The sequence below is a fragment of the Azolla caroliniana genome, unplaced genomic scaffold, assembly GCF_043228905.1.
Source record: "Azolla caroliniana isolate FFs.n. ecotype wild unplaced genomic scaffold, voAzoCaro1.0.p SCAF_21, whole genome shotgun sequence".
NCBI lineage: Eukaryota > Viridiplantae > Streptophyta > Polypodiopsida > Salviniales > Salviniaceae > Azolla > Azolla caroliniana.
This window is the reverse complement of record NW_028230456.1, coordinates 481056-502013: the sequence shown is the minus strand read 5'-3', so window position 1 is coordinate 502013 and position 20958 is coordinate 481056. Positions and strand designations below refer to the sequence as shown.

At 37.4% G+C, this 20958-nt stretch overlaps 2 protein-coding genes across 2 annotated transcripts; one reads left to right on the top strand and one right to left on the bottom strand.

Annotated features, from left to right (window-relative positions):
* Positions 1 to 1439: 1439 nt before the first annotated feature.
* LOC147850148 (uncharacterized) lies at positions 1440 to 6155 on the bottom strand. The gene is made up of 2 exons (XM_087336626.1): positions 5028 to 6155; positions 1440 to 1942 (listed from the first exon to the last, which is right to left on the bottom strand). The coding sequence occupies exons 1-2, from the start codon at positions 5625 to 5627 to the stop codon at positions 1583 to 1585; spliced, it is 960 nt and encodes a 319-aa protein (XP_087192752.1). The 5' UTR covers positions 5628 to 6155; the 3' UTR covers positions 1440 to 1582.
* Positions 6156 to 17926: 11771 nt separating this feature from the next.
* Positions 17927 to 19025, top strand: LOC147850147 (uncharacterized). The gene is made up of 2 exons (XM_087336585.1): positions 17927 to 18542; positions 18684 to 19025. The coding sequence occupies exons 1-2, from the start codon at positions 18005 to 18007 to the stop codon at positions 18797 to 18799; spliced, it is 654 nt and encodes a 217-aa protein (XP_087192711.1). The 5' UTR covers positions 17927 to 18004; the 3' UTR covers positions 18800 to 19025.
* The last annotated feature ends 1933 nt before the right edge of the window (positions 19026 to 20958 follow it).

Sequence of the window (20958 nt, the reverse complement as noted above, 5' to 3'; positions counted from 1 at the left end):
TACACTTTTAAATTTACGGTTATTTATTGTTTTATTTACTTATGATAGATAGGAGAATATGCAATATGTGATACACCTGATTCACAATTACATTCAATACCCCAACACCTTTATTCTTGTTGGCTTGGAAGTTGTTCAACTGACCATATCAACCTTCTACATTACAAAAATCAATTGATGCATTACACATATTATCTACTAAAGCACATAGCACAAACCTTGTGCAACTATAAGGTTCTGAGGTAGCTGTTCTCAACTTCAAACCAAATTTGAAATTAAATTATAGATCTTGAGAAGGAAACATCACAACATAATAGGGCTTTATTGTTGGAATTCTACATGAAATCATCGGTTAGCCAATGATGATCAAGGTTACCTTTCGGGCTGGTTTAAAACACCAACAAATTCAAATGGGGCCAGTTTTTCTACAATGATTGAGGAGATACCAAGCACAATTTGGCATTTCCTTGCAAGCCTACTTGTTGAAGTCATTTGGTTTGTTATGTCACAAATTTGGGCATTGTTAATTACGAAAGTTTTGCCATCCTTTCAACTAATTTTCACATAGGGAGGAAGCCATAGCTTTACCAACGGAATAACTGGATTATGAGAATATGTTCTTCTAAGATGTTCTCCATAGAGTACCACAATCAATATTTAGGGTGAAAGGTAAATTGATTTAGCATTTTTTGCGATTGAGCTCTAACTAAGATATAAACCTACGATTTTGACTAATTAAGGGAGCTTCTAATGAACAAATTAAGCTTCAAAAATTAGAGTGATGAATTATCAACTATGACATGCCTACTAGCAATTAAATAATCACACATCTTAATTATTGTAAATTGATCTTCAGAAAAAGAGGATTGCGATATCCATTGGAGTCAACAACAACTACAATCTAATCTCTACGATTTCCTAGCAAAGCAAGTCATTCTGAAATAAAGAGAGCCCGGAAAGGTTGTTTCAATAAGGAGTAGCAATCAATTTGGGTATTGGTTGACAAAAGGTCAAATCAATTTGGGTCTAATTTTGGTAGGGATCTCTTTTAAACCAAAATGCAGATGAGGATCAGTCTCTTTTAAATTCCAACATTGATGGGATGACATCTCTTTTAAAAACAAAGCATAGGCGATGGCGATGGTAATGGTGATGGTGATGGTTGAAGACCACCAAACCCAAAATACATATCATGGGGTCTACTTCAGCAAACTACATGTCCAAAGTAAAATTTTGATTGGAACATCATGGACATATATACTTCCATGTTTGAAAATTCATATGAATTAATAAGGAGATTTTTCTGAGCTCAAATGGATAAAGAATTTCAAACCATTCTACAAGAATACACAGGATGATCAAAATGCTCAAGTTACTCGCCACATTAAGATATGCCCTATCAGTAAACCCAAGATAAAAATATATGTACGTACACATGATTACTCATAAAAGAATTTGAATTGATACAAGGGAAAATACAATATAAAAAATTATACAACAATAGGGCATGTACCCTCTCCTCTATCTTTCATACATAACTATGTTCATCAATCAAAGAGTTTTTATTGAGATACGATATCTATCATGCATCGTTGGGTAACTCTAAAAGCTGAGCTCCAACGACCTCCATTGAAGAAGGATTTTGAAGGAAAACAACCATTCCACACTTAGCTTTTGTATATCCTTCCCAAAGCTTAATGTTAACTTGTCCCCGCGTGGGCTTTTTAGTTACAGGTGCTTGCAAGGTGCAAACCTTTTCTAGGCTTCTTACAATGCGATCATTTGTGAGAACTCGTCCTCTATTTTCGCCCTTGCAACAATCTGTCACCAGTCCATTCTCAAAAATGGCTACCATTGCATCAACATTTCCCTCGACCTTAACTCTCAAGGATACACTTAGCGTCAGTTGGAGCTCTGATGGGTTTGGCCTCGAGAAAGAAACCTGATTGAGATAAAAGGTATAAAATCTCTCTCTCTGTCTCTCTCTCTCAAACACCAATTATATTAATAAATGTGTGTACAACCACTACTTACAATGAGTGTCACAATGGAGTACGGTCACCCACTAACTACACGGGTAGTGGAATATGTTAAATTGCATATAGGCAAGACAAACACTCCACTGAGAAAAGAATTTCCACTTGCCCATATAAAAAAATATATCACATCAGTGCTCCCTTCAACTTTCACAAACATGCTTTTGACTCCATGCCTACCATCAAACACAAAAGCATTGCGGATATCCCAATTATGACACAATCCCTAATATCTTAGAAGTAGAAAAACAATTTCCATCTCTAATTTGGGTCGACCTATGTGAATTGTGCAAACACCCACTGTCTTTAGCATCAAATAAAACCGTGATAAACCTAACCGAATGTGATAAACATAACTCCAAATCTAACAAGCAATCAAGCACTGTATGAACGATGAGTACTATCTTCCATTTGAACAATGCAAAAGAAGCAACTACCCATTGCTATTTCTCATCGTTTTAGAGTTTATCCCACAAGCAAAACCCCAATCAAAACTCTCCAAATGAAGACCTCTGCTACAAGTGAAATGTAAAATGCCAACCAGGTTGTATGATCTGCCACTATCTATGCTCAGAGTTTAGTAGACACTGATACAAGAGATTAGTAGTCACTTGTAAAATCCGCATATGACCTTGTAAACACTAATCAAACCACGATTTCTCTTTTGGTTGTAACAGTAATGAACCTTACATTAATGCAATATTTTGTAGTTGTTGCAAGGTAAACCAATCATTGGGCAAGATGCGTAATAATTGAGGTACTTCAACAAGCTCCAAAGTTTTTTGAGATGGAGCCTCAATTATATCTCCCGCCTCTATAACCCCCAAATAAAACATGTGATTAAACTAAGAGCACGATCTCTCCTTTCTAGGCCAATATAATAACCGAGAAGACACAATTAACTTTTTTTGCACTAAATTACAATGCTCTTTACTAGATGATGATTTCCATACAAATAGCGAGAGAGCTTCTTGCCATGAACCATGAAGACCAAGGAATCCTAAGTCAAATACATTTGCTCCGTAATTGCCACCATGAACCCTTAATCAATGTCCTCCCATATATTAAACCTTGTTTTCAATAAAATATTAAATAAAAGATATCCATGATTGTGAGTTTGATCACATCTTGCAAAAATGAAAATCTATGAGCCATCATATGCATAGATAAGTCCAAGGGCTTAGGTGTTCATAGATGATTCCACACAACCCATTTGATTCCCATATTATCCCTTTGCCTCCACAACAAATATAAAAGAGGTTGCAAAACAAAATGCAAAGCCTTTGTCCATGGCAACAATCGCAAGTAATATAATACCATGGTTCCATAATACATTGTACAACCTTTAGGTGTACGTACAATGGCCAACATTGTGACTTACAATACATGGACTTATACCCTAACTTACTAGACATCAATTCGATCAATTCACCATTCGTAACATTCATTCCCAATTGGATACCCCAAGTGCCGAAAAATAGAGCCTTTCCTAACCATGGGTTTTTGCCATCCTCTCTCTCTCTCCAAAAGATCCAAAAGACACATAAATGCTAATTTTTATGTTCTATTTGGATGCAAGATATGGAAAAATGATTCGGAATATAGGATGCCACACACTTGCTTCATGATGCATCACTAGCTTCATCTATGTTGCACCTAACTCCAAATCTATATTCTTCGCCAAACAACAAATTCGCACACATGAATACATGTTAGAACACATCCCATTGTCTGCCATCCAAACCATTGCTTCCATGCAACCTAGCTCATGTGTATTGCAATGTCAGACAGAAAGTTAGGACACAAGGGTTGAGAGTAGTCGACTATGCAAGTATCACACTTTGAGAGCACTTCATGCATTTCTCTTAAGTTAAGATTTATTATACGACCAAAATATCTAGATATGTTCTTACCAAATGCATTAAGGGTTGTCATTTGGACAACTTGGAGTATCATCCCACCAACTTGGGATTGAAAATGGTTGTGCTAATGGAGTTCCTCGAGAGGAAAGGAAATGTAGATTATGTCATAGAGAGATAGAGGATGAGTACCATTTTACATGCAAAGTTCGAATCTATCCCACCCTCTCCCAATTAGTAGATACCTCAAACATAAAGACACTACGTACATATATCTTAGAGCTAATACAACATAGAGAGACTAAGCTACAAAATGTTTACTATAACCTTTCTAATAGCCATGAACTCATAACCATTGAATTTTTTCAAGTACAAGGGGAACGATGAACGTGGACACACTACACCACTCAGCCTCTCCCTCACTAACGCAAAAAACCAAAGAGCAACCAAATGCCCTCAGATACCGGGCTTCAAAGCCACTCGTTGTCATGTAGAAGGATATGAGAAGATAAGAAACGGGACTCACCCCGCCTAGAAGCTATCATGGTCAAGATACAATTTACATTGAAACCATGGGGCACACCTACATCGAAACCTGTCAACACCCCCCCCCCCCCTTTTTCGAGGGACTTGGATTGAAATGAAACAATAGTCTTATGACAAAGCCTTTTTCTTTATAGAACATGTTACACGTCATAACATTTTTTGTACCACACTAGAACTTTTTTATTTATGTTTCTTTTATTTTTTATTTTCAATGATTGAGTACATATCCCATTACTGTAATCAATTGTCCCATGGGCAGATTTTGGTATTAAAAGTTGGGGCGAGTACTTCTAATTATAGTTGATCCCAGAGATTAAGTTGGCGCCCTGTGAATGCCAATACATCTTCTCATCATCATCCTCTCTATCACTAGATACATTGCATTTCCTTTGGGTCACCATTATTATCCTGATCACCATCGTGAACATAGACATCATCCATAATACCATCATCATTGTAGCTTATCACTCACATAGATGCATTGCATTTCCTTTGGGTGATGATCACTATCATCCTGATTAACGCCATATCCAATACAAAACTAAAAACCAGCAAAAACAAAAGGCTCCAGCAGAAGCATTCTTACCCGAACATCCAGAGCAGGGAATCTCGGGGCAGATTCAATGAGATCGGAAACCAATTCCACGTTCGAGCCAATACAATGCAAACGACCCTGGACAACCACCTCTGGCGTATAGATACTATCTTGTTGGAGAGCTTCACCATAGCTTCGATGCCTACCACTCCATCGATTGCATGCAAAGGGGTCCTTCCATCCTAGATAATCCCAATAATCCACATGATAAGCCAATGCAATTACAGGTGGAAGCTTCGAGATCTGGTCAGGTTCATTGCTTCTAGAATCTTCTTTGTCTCTATTTTTTACATCTCCATCTTCCCCTTCTCGTTTTCTATCTATTTCTCTTTCTTTCTCCGATTCTCCTCTTTCATCTTTTTCTCCTCTTTGTTGACCAAGCTTTGAAATAATTAGATCTGCAGGGGGGCATGAGCTGCATCCTTGTGATGTGAAGAGCTCTACTAGTAGTGGGCTCAATGACTTTGATGAACCAGAATGTTCTGATGACTGGAAAGGCAATTTTGTTGCCACAGTAGAAGATGAAGGTATAACAGAGCTTAGCTTCTCTGTAGAGGAACCACGAGAGAAGCAGAAGCAGAGGCCAGACATGGCTGTGATACTCTCGATCCACAGTGCGGGGAGATTTCCTCCCTAAACTTGAAAAAGATCACAGATGGAGTTTTTTATCAAACCCTAAAATCGAAGACGAGTTTTTCTTCAAAGCTGAAATCAGAGACAGTTTAGTCTCAAACCATAAAGGAAGGGCTTTATCTCAAATGCTAAAATTCAGCGATGAGTTCTTTCTACAACCCTAGAATCGGAGATGTTCCTACCAAAACCCTAAAATCAAAGACGAGTTTTCCGAGCAATGCTAAAACAAGAAATGATTCTTCCTTAAACGCTAAAAACAGATATGGATTTTCTCCGACGTCCTAGAATCAGGGATGCCAGTTCTGTCAAGTTCCTAAACATTAGAGATGAATTTCCTCAAACCTGTAGATGTGAGTGTTTACGGAAACCCTAAAAGCAGAATACGGACATTGTCCCAAAACCCTAAATATCAGAGGTAGGGTTTGTTCTCGAGCCCTAAAAAAGACATGTCAGAGGCAGGGTGTGCTCTTCAAGCCCTAAAAGCCAGAGATATGGAGTGGTGGGTGTTTTGTTCGTCTTCAAAGTTCAGACCTTGTTAAGGGGAAGAATAGAGAGAAAGAGGGATGTTAGATGGAAGATTTGGTCTTAGGGAGGGACATGAAATGGTTCAAACCTTGTTAAAAGAGAAGAATTCAGAGATGTTAGATGTAAGATTTGATCTTAGGGAGGGACATGAAAGTGAAGAATAGAGAGAAAGAGAGATGTTAGATGTAAGATTTGGTCTTCAGGAGGGACATTAAATGGTTCAAACCTTGTTAAAAGAGAATAATTGAGAGATGTTAGATGTAAGATTTGGTGGTCTTAGGGATGGGACATGAAATGGTTCAAACCTTGTTAAAAGAGAAGAATTCAGAGATGTTAGATGTAAGATTTGATCTTAGGGAGGGACATGAAATGGTTCGAACCTTGTTAAAGTGAAGAATAGAGAGAAAGAGAGATGTTAGATGTAAGATTTGATCTTAGGGAGGGACATGAAATGGTTCAAACCTTGTTAAAGTGAAGAATAGAGAGAAAGAGAGATGTTAGATGTAAGATTTGATCTTAGGGAGGGACATGAAATGGTGCCATGCACACCCCACCTGGGTTCAAATCCATCCTAGGTGGGTGGGTACATGAATGACTCTTCTAAATTCAAATATTCTTGGGTGGGTGACTACATGAATGACTCTTCCAAATCCCTTTATGCCCCAACTACGTAGTGTAGGGGATTGAACGCATGACCCTTTATTGTCTCCCTCTTGCACTGAAACAGATGAGAAAATTAATGCAAAAAGAGTGTGTGATGTTTTGTGGGAGCCCACTTCTATGGGTGATGACACGTCTTTTCACCCTAGGAAGAGTGGTGGGCATATGGAAACCTCTCAATCACTCGAGAAGACAATTTCATTATGTCGTAAAGGGGCATGGTTACTCTAGGACAAGCTACACAATTGTTGTTAACACCCACATATAAATCGATGACTTGTGACATTCTCCATCAAATCATAATGTGCACGTGATGATTGTCTCTTTTCATCATATTGTTGTTGTGAGCATGTGGAATGGCTAAAGTAAGTGGATTAGCTAAAGCAATTACATTAGCCCTAGATAGTCAATTGCTAATCGAGAGGGCTATGGCATAAACCTAAACCTTAGGGTGGCCACACATCGATGAAGAGGGAGGAACACATTTTCGACTCACAAATGTGTCCTTTAGTGATGAGTGATGGCAATACCTGCATACAATTATTTAAACTAGCATTGGGCATTGAATCATGATCAATAACTTGTTCATATTAGCAATAGTCGTCAAGTTCTCTACCATGAATTGAAAACCTTAGACAAAAGTCCTTGTCATACATCACCCATCACGACCTTGAAATATCACTATTATGTAGATCGTTATCACCACATTTGATGGGATTAGTATTCAACCACGTTTGATGGGGTTAGTATTCAACTCAAATAAACATGCTTTGAATATGGAATATGGGCATGCATGCAATAGTTATGTTTACATCGTGATTCATACCCCTCTCTCACTAGCTTAACCATAATTATCCATCACTTATCACTATCATGGTAGGTTTACCTTGATATCCCATAGAGTATTGTCACTACCTGCGTGTAATATAATGGTTGACGGTTGTTTCACGTCGAGGTATCACTCCAAAAGTCATAAATCATGTTTGGAGATGTGTAAATTGGATACTTATTATTTCTCCTCGGACTCCTCCCTTTAAATTTGGATTGTGTTTACCACAACATCCTAGAATGATATTCTAAATTAGGGGCATGTTGTTGAAAAGTAGTTGCGATGATTAGATCTAGCGTTGCATGTCCTTATAGGGATTTGAAAGGCACATATTTTAAGTTTGGGTGGGGGAGGGGGGGTGGAGGAGTAGGTAATGGTGGGTCACACATTGTTCCAAAAATTGGTAGTAGGAAAGTGAAGTGGTTGATAACTATGTATTAGATACTTGAGTTGATAGTGATGGGGATTGCGTCTTATTTGGAAATGAAAGTATAGGGGTTTCACCCATGGGTTTTCAAGTAGAGGGATCATCACTATCTCGTTGGACATTGTTGGCTTATACGTCATGCAAAAACACTACTCATAAGATGTACATACATACATTTGAACAAACCAAACAATTGTTGTTTATTGCATTGGTTGTTTATTTTTCTCTATATTTGACACACCTACCTTCGAAAGGGACTTAATGTTTTCCTTTGTGCATTGCACATGCACGAAACAACCACCGCTTTTGTCATGAGTTCACACATCATAGAAGAGACTTTGGATGTCTCCATAAATTAATGCTTTTAGATCCACCAAATTATTTCATCAAAATTCTAAACTTCACACGTAATAGATTTGATGATGATTTTTGTATTGTTACTTTGCGAGGCACATCAACCGTTTTCTTCATATCAACGTCTATATTGTTTTCTTGCAATGTGAGTGAAAGGGGAATACTAACAAAACTTGATTAATATTAAATTTCCACCTCAACATTTACGGTTTTTGGCTCCATGTTTAATTTTATGTAGTTGTTTGCATTTACATTGATAGCGTGTGTACATAGGATATAGACTTAATGACTGCCCACCAACACTCTAATGAGAAGAAAATTTAGGTGTGCCATGAATCTCTAATTCTGCATTAACATATACTTGTTTCAAACATATTATTTCATTCATGGATGATGGTATTATGCTATTAGCCATTATGTTATGACTAATAGGTGGATGTCAAAGAGCCTTATCAAGACAAATTTGAAATATTGCACCAAATGTGCGTACTTGACCTTCTTGTCGATTATATATCGGTACCAATACAATCATTAGAACCTTTGATATCATCTATGGATTTCAGTTTTATATTTTCCCTTCTTGACAAAACTTCTCACACGACAATCGAGAGGGGTAGAGTTAATGAAATTATTTGTGTAATTGAATTCATGAGGTTTTCATTTATGATACCGATATTGACATTCAAAACATTTGAATTGCTATTGCATGTCTCTTGATACGGCAAATCATTTATGTGCCATGAATCTCTAATTCTGCATTAGCATATACTTGTTTCAAACATATTATTTCATTCATGGATGATGGTATTATGCTATTAGCCATTATGTTATGACTAATAGGTGGATGTCAAAGAGCCTTATCAAGACAAATTTGAAATATTGCGCCAAATGTGCGTACTTGACCTTCTTGTCGATTATATATCGGTACCAATACAATCATTAGAACCTTTGATATCCTCTATGGATTTCAGTTTTATATTTTTCCCTTCTTGACAAAACTTCTCACATGACAATCGAGAGGGGTAGAGTTAATGAAATTATTTGTGTAATTGAATTCATGAGGTTTTCATTTACGATACCGATATTGACATTCAAAACATTCGAATTGCTATTGTATGTCTCTTGATACAACAAATCATTTATGAATCATGATCCAACATTGGCACTCACATCAAATATCATGGTGGTCTCTTCCAATTAAATATTGGATGAGTCATTAGATCATGGTTTGGAATCTGGATCGAACAAGAGCCAAACAATCTTATTAATACATATGCATTTGAAATATTCCAATGAAGAAACAAGTATCCCATAAAATAGTGATGAAGCATACTCTCACATAACTAAATTTGTAATGCAACCCACAAATGATGAAATGTTGATATGTACAATTACAATAATTAGAATAATATAACATATTTGAAATACAAAAAAAATGTTAAGTTCTTCCTTTTATTTAGTCTTTACAATTTCCTTTTGAATTAGACTTCTTGCACTTCAAAAGTAGTGTTAAGTTTTTAACCAAATTTTGTGTAATTAAATTATTACATGATTTTGATTTCATATTAACAATGAACCATGCTTGGTTTATGTAAGATATTCTATGCGTATTTTGCATCGAAGTTTGAACCAATCTATCACAATGGGAAAGTGGCCATTCTATCAAGATATCTCACATCACTTAATTACGAGGGTGGACTTTAACACACTTGTTGTGGTGATGTGGCAGACCCGAAAGGTAGAAAGTGGAAAAAAATAGAGGGCCCAACCATTGGGGAGTGACATCCACTAATTCCTTGGTTAGCCCACCCATGGAAAGAGCTACCCTTCAAGACTTGGTAGTGATACTTGGAAGTGCAACGCTCCAAGGTATGAGTCATGTTAATCCCTTCGAAAAAATGTGATTCAAATGTATCGTTGGAGTATAAAATTTGCATAGTAAGTATCCTCTTGATATGCTCATCGATCTCATCATCAACGGATGAAGTTGTTTTGTCAAATCAATGGAGCTCTATAGATCATCTTTATGTTTCCTCTATCAAGACAAATGGGATGGGATGAAGAGATATTGTCAAGGTCTCTACTATCCCTCAATGTGTTGTGGTCACTCAATAGCTCATGATAGTCACTTAGTCACACATTATAAGGTTTGGTTTGACAACAATGATGTCCTCGATTGTTGTAGTTGTGACCAACTTTGGAGCATACCACAATGTTGATTCGTTGAAGTGACATATGTGAACTTTAAAACCCTAAGGAAATAGCTAAAAAAATACACGTTTCTTGACTTTGCAACAACTAGTTTGTTTAGAATTCATAGAATATGCATGCATAGATGTTATCAAAACATTTAAGTGATACAAATTTGATTGCTTTCCATACGATCACTTGTGCGGAGTCATATCATGTACTCGAGTAGTTAGGCACCAATGCATGAGATAAATAACCCGGCTTTGGGATGCCCCAAAAATATGTTTTCAGATACTATTACAACCTATGCTTGCTATGAGTGCTTATTGTCTTCCTTTTCATCATAGCATGGGCCACTTCCTTGATGAATGGTGTTTGGCCAAAACCATACTACCATGTTGGCAAATCCATTCCTAGTTAGGCTAGAGACCAACTCAAGTGAGCCAAAGCAAAGCAACAACTAACAATCATGTGCCATATGGCAATATAGGTAAAGGTATGTACATAAGAAGTTATAACAAGTTTCATGTTTAGGAATTGGATAACATAGTGTAGTTTGTATAGAAAAGGTTTAACAACTAGATAGTTTAAGGATTGACTATATTTAAAGTCGGGACACATAACTACAACAATAGTGACCATGCCTTGATAAATTACCAAGTCCTAAATAGGAAATGAATAATGCCCTAAAAGGGACATTCCTTGCTTGGTGATTTAATTGTGTTTCCCTTTCTTATCTCCTTATCTATACTTGTTTTTCTTTCCATCTTCTTTTCTTGCTGTGTTGCAAATGAATAAGACAATTTGAGATCCTCTTTTCAACATGGCACTTCAAAACAAACTAGATAAATACTTGGTACATTACCCAATATATACTATTTTGTATGTAATTGTATACTAATTAGGTACTAATCATATGTGTAACTAGTACTAGTTATGTGAGTGATTCTTAATCATGTCACATGTGTGTGATTACATAGTGGAAGCATATGTGTTAATCTGTGCTTGTGTGCATATGAGAGGAAAATTTAATTAAGAGAGAGAAATAATTAAACAATAATCATACAATAATAGTTGATGATTAATACTTGAGAAAATAAGCACAAAAGAGCAAATGCTATTAAACATCAATTTCAAAAGAACCACGTGTTCCTTTGTGGTGTGCATGTGTTCCTTTGTGCCACCCTTTTAGCTCACCCTTTTTAGGATGCGTGTGCTCAAGTTGACCCACCCTTTTAGCACACCCTGTTTTGCCAAGCCAACCCAAATGGGTTCCGTTGTATCAACTATAAATTGATTAAGAAGTAAGAAGCTAAGTAGACTAATTTTTGATCTCTTATGTGCATTTCACATATTGGTGGAGATGCGGGGTACCAGTCCCCCACATTTAAGCATCTACCTCTTCCGCTTCGTAAGTAGCATCACCCTCACCACCATCACCGACACTCTTGTTAGTCTCTTGTAGTAGTATCTCTTCTATTAGCACCACCTTAGTTCACTAGTTAGGCCTCCCGATATCCACCACTTCCTCCATCCAAGTCCGTTTTTGGCGATCGCCATCTATACCTCTCTAGCACGTAAGCCCACTACACCTTCACCTTAGACACTCTCACTTTCTCACACCACTTTTATGTCTTGCCCCACCAATTCTTCCCCCTCACCTTAGGTTGCCCATTAACTTCTTGTCCCATGAGTTTCTCTGATCCCCCTCCTACACGATAGCCCTCCTGACCCCCACCTCAACCAAGTCCAGGTGGCCCTTAGACCACAAGAGTGATTGATCTTTCTTTGCCAAATGATCTTTTCCCCGATCCCCCTCTGACACGATAGCCCTCCTGTCCCCCACCTCAGTCCACAGGTGCGATTCATCTCTCGCCGCCATATGATCTTTCCTCAATCCCCCTTCGACACGATAACCCTCCTGTCCCCCACCTCAGCAAAGTCCAGGTGGTCCTCAGTCCACAGGAGCGATTTATCTTCGCCACCATATGATCTTTCCTCGATCCCCCTCCGAGATGACACGATAGCCCTCCTGTCCCCCACCTCAGCAAAGTCTAGGTGGCCCTTAGTCCACAGGAGTGATTGATCTATATTCGCCGATTGATAACTCGTTTTTCGTCATTAGCCCCGTCCAACTATCAAGGCCAACAGTTCCATGGGGATGTCCTCAACGTCGTTGCACCTCAACTACGTGTCCATAGATGTTTACATCCCCACGCCATCTTCACCGAACGCCTCAACAAGACCCTCAAACACGAGATGGTTGCATAAATCAACCCTTTTCAAGCACTCTATGGGTGTAACCCTCGCCTCGCACTAAAATCAACGATGGATTTCCATTTGAAACCTGCTATCAGATGCTCCCCCTCCTTCGACAAGCCATTGTTCTTGTTCTTGTTCTTGTTCTTGTTCTTGTCCTGTTCTTGTTCATGCCCCTCAATCTCTTGTTTCTCGCAGGGGGGAAATGTGGTGTGCATGTGTTCCTTTGTGCCACCCTTTTAGCTCACCCTTTTCAGGATGTGTGTGCTCAAGTTGACCCACCCTTTTAGCAAACCCTGTTTAACCAAGCCAACCCAAATGGGTTCCGTTGTATCAACTATAAATTGATTAAGAAGTAAGAAGCTAAGTAGACTGGTTTTTTATCTCTTATGTGCATTTCACACTATTAAACATCGATTTCAAAAGAACCACGTGTGAGTGGACATGCAATGGTAACAAGATTCTACAATGAATGAGTGAGAAAATAGGATGTCTAGAAAATATCTAACATTGATTCAAAGCACAACATCTTATTTCATCGAACACTTATGGAGTTGACCTACATGAAGGCAACTACAAAATATTTACAACTACAAGGATCTTAACAATGGGTTAACTAAACAATCATAATTGAGCTTGATATCTCGATTCTCAACACTTAGTCATTAATTGTCTGTCACATGGGGTTGATAAATATGGATAAAAAAAACATGTGAACCAACAACAACAAAGCTCAAACAAAACTATAAGGGACTTAAATATGGTTGGGCACATGTGGTTAATGAAGTGAAGAAAAAACACAATTATCAATTGTATTAGTTTCTCTTACAATGGTAATTAAATGAAAAGTTACTCCAAATCACTAGACTCGTGAAGGAGCTAAGCGTCAAGGTGGCTACAAAGGAATATAAGCTTCAAGATGCCTCTAAGTGCCTTGGCTTGTAAAGGTAATGTTGGATGGGAAAATAATGAACTATATCATTGTTGTAACTTGTAACCATGGTAAGTGATCAAACCAAATAGTTGTAAATATACAATCACTCATATCTAAAACAATGACCCTAACTAGTGGAGAAACAACTCGTTGCTTTTCCCCAGCAACTACAATAGGCAAAGGACAAATTCCAACTAGTGGAGAAAAAATTCATTCACCATCAACTACAATAGGCAAAGGACAAATTCAAGAGAGTTGTAGGAGGGGTTAACGTTGTTAAAAATTAGGTTTTGAAGGCCCTTACGTGAAGAATTGTAATATTTATATAAGATCCAAAATATTAATGGTTTTATGGGTATATTAAGATTCAGGTAAATCACATAAGATTTGGACACATGTCAAGTATATGCAATGGCATGCAAACCTAGGGTGCAAATATAAACTAAGAAGTAGCTAATGTCACGAGGGAAGAGGAATACCTCTATCAAAACCTTGTTCAGACACCAGTGGTATGGTGAGGCTCTTGTTAATGATAATGTTTTGTGGATTTACACATAAGGTATGATCTTAGGTGATATTCGATGGTATAGAATAACGATGGTGTTTATGATCCATTGTAATTCCTTGGATTGGGGGGTGATTTGGAGGTAATGTGCCCTTAATCTATTTATTTCCTTAAATATATAATTTTTGCTTGATCATTAGTTTTTCTTTAACATCCTACCTCCTTCATTGATAGTTACGAGGGACCTCTACGGTTAATGGATGAAAAACATACAAAGGAGTGGCTTTACGATCAAGAATTGGTGTTAATGGCAACTTTTGAGGCATTGATTGCACTTCAACAACAATTTGAGCGTTTTATCAACCCAACAAGAGGCCTTCAAAAATCCCTTGAATTGGTTCGTACCAATGGCCAAAGCAAAATGATGGTAGCAAGGTGATGCAATGAATGTTGACATTGTTGATGATTGCCAAAAGTCTTATGGCAATGGGTAACAAAATCTAGCCAATTGCACTTGCTCAACATGAACGGGACACCCAAGGACAACAAAGAAAAGGAAGATAAATTCCTTATCATGGAAGCAGTGTGACACTTGATGGTATCAACAAAATGGAAGCTAATTTCCTTGTCATGTAAGTAATAGATGTTAGAGGTTCAACACCACATTGCCACGTGGGCATACGAAATGGATGGTTGAGAAGCCATTTGAAACTTTTACTAGTTCAATGAGTTCCCACCAAGCCCTCAATCACCGAAAAGTTTAGACACCAAAGCCATTAAACGTTTTGGTGCTACCACTACAGTAGCTCCAATTGATAACCCATTGATGAAGCTAATGTGTGAATTCATTCAAGTCCACATGGAAATGGATGGTTGAGAAGCCATTTGAAACTTTTACTAGTTCAATGAGTTCCCACCATCCTTACAACAATATGCTTGTCACACGAGCCCTCAATCACCAAAAGCCATGTCTAAACCTTTTAGTGCTACCACTAGAGTAGCTCAAATTGATAACCCATTGATGAAGCTAATGTGTGAATTCATTCAAGTTGAGTCATTTCCCATCCATTTTATTTTTACTGTGGAGTCTAGTACATGTGCCCCAAAGGGTGTGTGGTATGGCCTTGATATCTCAACAACAATAATCATTCCAAATATGATATTGTTATCAAACCTTCTCAAGATGGCATGTTTTGTGAGTTTGAGTTTTTGGATAATAACCTATCGTCACTTATGATTCAATCCCCCGAATTTGTAGGAACAACTTCATGACAAGTATAGTAAGCCTACCTGAAGGTTAAAGTTAGCCATGGTACATATAAGAGGATTGTAAGAATAACTAGAGCAACGTTCTACCCAATGGTTGTAAATGAAATATCATTACTTAATTGGAAAGATACCAAAGGTTGTAAATGAAATATCATCCCAACACTTAATTGGATATTTAATTGGAAAGGTATCTAAGGTTGTAAATGAAATATCATTACTTAATTGGAAAGATACCAAAGGTTGTAGATGAAATATGATTACTTAATTGGAAAGATACCAAATGGTGTAAATGAAATATCATTACTTAATTGGAAAGGAATCTTGACACATTCAATATTTATGAACGATCTACTTAATCATATGCAAATGAAATATTAGGATACAACATGACAAGATATTAACACACACAACATGGTATTTCAATATTTAGTCAACATGTTATTTGGGTTCAACAATGTTGTCATTAGAATCAACGATGGCAATATTTTAGGACAAATTTCATAATGCAATATAATGCCAAAGAGTGTTCGTATAGTTGTGTTATTCTTGGTTTGGGAGTTTGATTTTCATATCGTTATTGTTTGATTTACTTCATTGTTTAGTTTCATATTTGGTCATTCTATTGTTGTTTTTATGGAATTGATAACAATGACTTTGTTGAAAACATTTACATATGAACTTGAATTGTAATTGGAAAACACCTTGCAATCAATCAAGGCCAACTTTGGCATTTCAACTATTTGAACAATTTGATGTGACAACACTTATGGATAAGATTTGTATGGAAAAGACGGTCAATAACAATGAGATCTATAGGATTCATACAAATTCTATCTAGTATATTTCACAAACCAATATGTTATTGGGGTGTGATAAATCATTAACACATATGTTTCACGTTGAGAGAAGTCCATTACAATCTTGTTAATGTATGTATACATATATGAATGCTTAGTTTGCTATAATTAAATAACATAAAATTAAATTAGAACTATGTATGTGGAGAGAAGCTTCTTTACTCTAGAGAGGTGAGAAATCATGTTCATTTAGTCTAACCCACATCTCAAGCATTAAACTCTAAGAACATTAAAACGACCAATGTTCCTTCTTTGCAATATGTTAAACTATAGTTCACATAAACAACGTTTTTTGTTTGTGCGACAAGAAATTGATATAATCATCCCTTGTGAAAGCACATTGTAACAGGAAAATGTAGAGTCGTGTTTGGTGGATGTATTGTTGCGGGAAGAAAAAAATAAACAAGTGGTTGTGGCTTCACAAATGACGTGTGTAAATTTAAATAATAAACATTATCCATAAACAAAGTGAAGTCAACAAATTTGTGTAAATGGAATAACACAGGATGTGTCATGCTTGTGCTTAATGATGAAAACTCTTGGGTATGTTATTGAAATTTAGCATCGTGGAAGGATATAGAAATGTCATTCAAATGAAAGGGAAAATATAAATTTGGTTCACAAAGAATAGTGCCCAAAAAAATAAACCCTATTGAATGTGTAATAAAAATAGGCAATTGTTCCATTACAAATGAGTAGTGGTAAGAGATTAAATGTGTCTATTGGCAAAGAGGGTGGTCATCACCAATCAAATGTGGAGAGAGGGTAAAATTTATGTCAAGAAACAAAATTGTTGCAATGAGATATAACCATGTGGGCATGGCTCAATGGAATGGGATCGTGTACTCATTACGATTACAACCAAAAGACATTGGTTCTCTTGGCATCTTGTTGATTTAATGATGATGTCCAAATATACATGCATATATATAAAGTAATGACCCAAGGAACTGCATAAGCAAGATTGACAAAGGATGGTTTATTTATATGAACAACAAGATTATGTGTTAAAAAAACAAATGATACATGTTGATGATATTAGGATGGACTAAGCACCATACTTACATACTCCAATAAGGAAAACATGCGTCCCATATTGTTCAATTGGGAGGAAAAAGGAATGCAAAGTAATAAAAAACAATCGCCTCCTTTCTTTAACATTCCAATTGGAATGTTGATTTTGACTAGGGAAAGATTTTTTACTAAATGGACATACCACAATAGAATGGGGAACATATGCCCTTCCATTTTTCCTTCTCTCTAGTTGCATTGATAGTAACCACTTCCGTAGGAAAAAGGACTACAATGTAATAAACAAGGATTGCCTACTTTATTTAACATTTCAATAGAAACCGAGGAAAAGTAAGCAACATAAGTTTTTGACCAAGGAGAGATATTATAAAATGGGTATAACACAATAGGACGGGGAATATATACCCTTCTCTTTTTGCTTCTTCTAATTGTATTTACAATAACCACTCCCCTAGGAATATTATACAGTAAGATTGTAAAAATTAAGCAACATTATGTCTACAACCAATGTGGATTTCTCCTACAATGCAACCCAACAACATGAGGGGCATCACCCAGACCCAGGACTAGCCATAATGGGAGTCATCATTGTCGTCACGACGATAATTATCCTCCTTATCATTGCAAAGGCCATAAGACGAGCATGCATTAGTAGACATGTGGGTGATGGTTCTCCCTACGGGTCCAAAGGAGTGGTGGATAGGTGTTGTGGAGGGTGTCTAGATGGAGATGTAGAGGTGCCACCACAAGCAGTGATGCCTCTTGCACCATTGCCTCCTGAGAAAATGCCACCTCCTCCCCCTGTGCCTCCACCTCAAACAGAGTCTACTCCGGCGCAAGTGTCAATGACACCAATACCATCGGTTGCGACACAATCAACACCACCAACACGATTGACAGAACCTACTTCGGCGCAAGCAAGGAGCACAACCGCACACGTTCAAATCTCATCACCTCATCCTCACCCCCCTCATTTATATCATCACCCTCATCATCCTCTACCTCTACATCATATATCTCCTAGCTATCCAGGTAATGCACGCGCATGTGCTCACAAATCAATAACTTGTGTATGTTTTGCTTGACATTTTCTTGTTAAACAATCAAAAAATCCATGGAGGTAGTAGATTTGACAAATATGAGTATGTATCAACTATAATGGATGTTATATAGGTGGACCAACGTATATTCCTACTGGTCTCTACTACCCAACAACGTTGTACCCATACCCACTCTTATGCTCCTCCGGCCCTTGTCCATGCCCCAATTGTTGTACCTGTGGGAATTGATGAGGACAACATTGGGAAGGGGCCCCAAATCTAGCAGGAGGTGCAGAGTGGAATCGATCCATATCATCGCTGAACTCTGCGCTGCTTTTATCAACCTCTTCATGATGATCCATTTGGGGGCGGCGGAAGGGTCTCAGATTCGATTTCCCACAGCTTCTCTTCCGCATTATTCAGAAAATTTGTACAGAAAGCATCATGCTTAGCATACCTGTTTTTGCTTCTTTTGTTTTAACAATTCTAACAAAAGGAAAAGAAGAAGAAGAAGAAGAAGAAGAAAGATTTTAGTTCCTGATGAAGTAATATACTGAATTTATAACTAACGAAACTTGTACATCTAAGTTCTAGTCTAAAAAAGTTAGTGAAGTGGAGATAAATTGATCAACCTATATTAGAATTAACGTTTGTGTATGTACATGAATCCACAAGATGAAGCCAAACCTCTGGAACAAACTTGCATGGAGCATAGATAAGGATGACTTCGGATGCATAACCTTTATTATTTGCTTCCAAGACATCATGTCGAAGAAACTCTTAAGAAGCACACTCACTACATATATACTTAGATGATGCCTTGATGCGTGCTCAACTTACATGTCATAACAATAACAACTCACAAATGATTGAAGCAACAAAGGAGGGTGAAATGGTTATGTATGGAGATATCTAGACTTTAGGACAATCAAGATGAAGTTTGCATTAAAATGTCCCTCGTAGTAGTACCCTATTCTTCATTGAATGAAATTCAATGGATATCATGTCAAATATGTGATACTTTGAGGGTAGTTTTAAAGAGAAAGCTTCATGTAGAGTAAAACACATCAATTATGTGTGGCATACATGCTCAAACACACATGAGGTTGAGGTTTAGCTTTTTGTCCTCAAACATGCAAAAAAGCGAGCCCTACAAGGTCAAGACATGTGATAATATTGTATAGAATAGGGCTCGTAAACAAAAACCATGTTGTCCATTGGGTCAATGAAGCGCATTACATGTGGGTTTAGATGTGAATATGGAAACCCTAGATATCTATATGTGGTAATCAAGCCCAATGATTCACGTTGGCCTTGATGGAGAATCATCCTACATGCATTAACATGAAGGCACATTATGACTTTGTGCTAAGCATGCATTACAATAGAGAAAGTGATCATGTTTGATGTGAATGAAGTAGCGTACTAGCAAACAAGTATAAAGGTGGATTTGGACAAGAGTGTACTCAACAAGCCTGGATTCTATCTAAGAGAAATTTAGGCCAAAAATGAAGAAGAAAGAGCAAACACGTCACAAAAGTTAGTTTCATAACTCTCTCACAAAAAGGTTGTTCCGTTTCACATTGAGGTAAGGTCATTTGGCCTAAAACAATTGAGATAGTTTTGTTTTTCTTCTTTTCTCCTAATCGTGCACTTAGTTTAGTACTAACGTCGACATTCAATGCTTTTGTGCACAACTTTGTACATGGTATGCCCCTAGATTATGATGGTCTCAAAACCACAAGAAAACACAGTTGAGACACCAATTAGGACATAAATCATAGTTATATTTCATTATGAATACAAAAGCTTACAACCGTCCCAAATTGGGACAAACCACGATCAACCACTCGGAATTGGCACAAGTGGAGATTGAGTTGGGACAACTCCCCAAAACCACCAAAAAGGGAGAGAGAGAGAGAGAGAGAGAGAGAGAGAGAGAGAGAGAGAGAGAGAGAGAGAGAGAGAGAGAAATGTTACAAGCTCATTGGAACCAATATGAGAACAAGAGAATAGGAGAGAGTGAATCTCTCAAAATGGGAATGTCAGAATTGTTACAAATGAGGAGTAATCCTCCTTATACAGGCCAAATATGGCCATTGGGAGGTCCCCTTCGAACTCCCAGTCGGGATTGGGTTGTCCCAACCTAAGGTGGTGCCTTCTTTGGGACTGAGATTGGGCCCCGTGGTGAGTCCCAACTCTAATTAGGATTGTGCCCCAATTGGGACAACTTAAGGACATCACAATACTTTAGTTTTTCTTTTGTGTGGTCTCACAAAGTCTTGACATTTCCTCCTAGCATATAAAGAGTTACAAAAAAAACACTTATGACAAGATTGGACTTTAACATACACTCTCCAATGAAATGTGTTACACATAGTGAGTTTGGTTGAACTTGATATCTCATC